The following is a 2,500-nucleotide window of genomic DNA, read 5'->3' as shown; positions in this document are numbered from 1 at the left end:
TGAATGGCACCGACGGGTCCTTGGCTTGGGACTGGATACCCACTTTGCCATGCACGTGTGAGTGTGGACGTCCTTGGAGTCTCTGTTTGTGTGCCTTCCTTTTTTTTTTTCTTTTTTTTTTCTTTTCATTTTTGTCTGTCTCTTTTTCCTGTCCACTGGCTCTCTGTTTTCTGTTTAGTCTGTCTCTCTATTTGTCTCTGTTCTCTCTTAATCTTTCCTGCTCTCTGTCTGTCCGTCTCTCCTGCCCTCTCATTCTCTCTTTTTATCGGATCTCTTTCTCTCTACTTTGAGCTTTTTGTCTTTGGTATTTCATTTCCTCTGTTCCTCTCTATCTACTCACCTATCCATCTGAAAAATTTCGGGACGTTTCAGCCTCTAAAATCAACAACATTACTCATCCCCCCCTCATTCATGCCCGCTTCAAAATCTACAAATTCTTTTTTTTTTATCATCTCAACTGCCACTCATCCCTGCTTACCCAATTACCCAATGAGATTAAATTAATTAAAATGAAAAATGAAAAATCTCACCACATCTCACCTCCCATTGACTTCTGCTTCTAAACCTCCAACCTATAACGAACGATTTCCATATTGCATTCCACCTCACACGTCTAATGCTAAAATCATCACCTTCGTTAATCAACAGTCACTTGCCCAGAGAATTTCACCGAGGCGCCTAGAGGGGGCGTTTGTTATCATTACTCGACCGATGACGCTGAGTTCGGCCTCGTTTCTGCATCGCTGAGGTAACGTGTCCATGTGTAGAGGTACTTTGGGAATGGATAATGGTGCTTGCATATTATTGCAAGCATCTGTTTATGTGTTGCAGATTTCGAGGGGTGTCTTATGTTGTGATAGGGATGTGTTGTGTGTTGTTATCAATTTAGCCGATTACTTATTTACTTACCACTTACTTATCTATGCTTTAGGAAAAGTGATGATATGGTAATAATGATGATATTGGTAATTGTGATGATAAGATACATGATACATGTAAATTAAATAAGAATTATGATAACGGTATGATATTAATTATAACGTAGGTAATGATAATAATAATGATAATAATGATACTAATATTAGTGATTATAATAATGATACTAATATTAGTGATTATAATAATGATAATAACAATGATCATAATAAAATAATGATAATAATAATGATGATGACAATAATAATGATAACAATAATAATCATAATAATGATATGATAATGATAACAATAATATCAGCAATATTAAGAGTAATACAAATGATGATGATAATAATAATAAAGATAAGAGTAATAATAATAACGATAACGAAACAATGATATTAAAATTGAATGTCAATGATAATGATAACCACTATGATGATTATACCATCATCTCCAGATTCTGAACGATATTCTAATTCGTCAATCCTTTCAACAGATGCAGTGAAATGGGAGCCACTCTTGCAATGTTTACGGAAATATCGGACCTGCAAAACGCTACGGATGATCAGTGTTACCTTTCCAGCTACATCAAAAGGTACTACAGGGGTGTAAAAAAAAAAAAAAAAAAAAAAAAAGAATAATCGGAGGGGGGAGGGGGGGATAAGGAGGAGGTATATAAAGAATCTCTGAATTAACAAATTCCGCCAATTTTCAAATAAGGCTTTATTATATGTTTCTAATTTATCTAATTGTTACTTATATACATATATATATATATTTTTTTTTTGACGAGTGCGAGTGCGTAGGGGGGGGGGGGTCCAAAAAGCAATATCTAAGGTGATGCATTGTTTCAGATACACTTTTATTAATGATATAATCTATCCTCTTAAAGGCAATATCCTTGGGTAATTAATCGCATTAAATACACTCCTATGGAAAGTAAACAAGGGAAAATAAATCAGTATTCTTTAAAAAGTTTTACTGAACATGCTGTCGACGGAAAAAAAAAGTTTGTTTACTTAATCTTAGTAATGTTGTTTGGAAATCTTTTTATGTTATTTCTTGTGAACAAGATCTGGCAATCGAAACATTCCGATATATGAAGAGAAAGAGTGAGATAATAACAAAATTCATAACTAAAAAAAAAGGTAAAACGCAAAATATTTCACAACGTAATACAGTGTGATAAAACAATCGAAAAATGAATAAAATAATCTTGTAACCTATTAGGATCTCACGACTCCTAATACTTTTAAAAATGACAATACAAACAGCTTATATTGCAAATCATCTTATTGTCATCTTTATGGTATAAAATGTTGCCAAAGAAGCTTACACAGCAACTGTTACCATTGCATTATAGAGAAATACCTTTGTTTCAACTGTGGATATTGACATATTCAATTTAGTCGATTACTTATTTACTTACCACTTACTTATCTATTTACCACTTACTTACTTATCACGGACACTGATTTACCGGTCATTCACGTATTTAGTTACTTACATATAGCTTGTTTAATTACCCTGTTCTACTTACCTCTTCCTTGTCAATTTCTTATTTGTCATTCAATTTCTTA

General features: G+C 33.2%; 1 protein-coding gene across 1 annotated transcript in view; it reads left to right on the top strand.

Annotated features, from left to right (window-relative positions):
* LOC122267696 (uncharacterized) overlaps window positions 1–2,500 on the top strand; it is a 66,377-nt gene that overhangs the window by 38,962 nt on the left and 24,915 nt on the right. Inside the window, exons 10-12 of the mRNA XM_086553095.1 lie at window positions 1–57; window positions 649–748; window positions 1,417–1,515. The exon at window positions 1–57 is cut by the window's left edge and continues 171 nt beyond it. Of these exons, the coding sequence (XP_086409221.1) occupies window positions 1–57; window positions 649–748; window positions 1,417–1,515 (256 nt within the window). The remainder of the gene's footprint in view (window positions 58–648; window positions 749–1,416; window positions 1,516–2,500) is intronic.

This window comes from Penaeus japonicus, unplaced genomic scaffold, assembly GCF_977035675.1.
Source record: "Penaeus japonicus unplaced genomic scaffold, GWHDUDI00000001_assembly GWHDUDI00000027, whole genome shotgun sequence".
NCBI classification, from domain to species: Eukaryota; Metazoa; Arthropoda; class Malacostraca; order Decapoda; family Penaeidae; genus Penaeus; species Penaeus japonicus.
The sequence above is the reverse complement of the archived record's forward strand: the minus strand, read 5'-3'. Positions and strand labels throughout refer to the sequence as shown.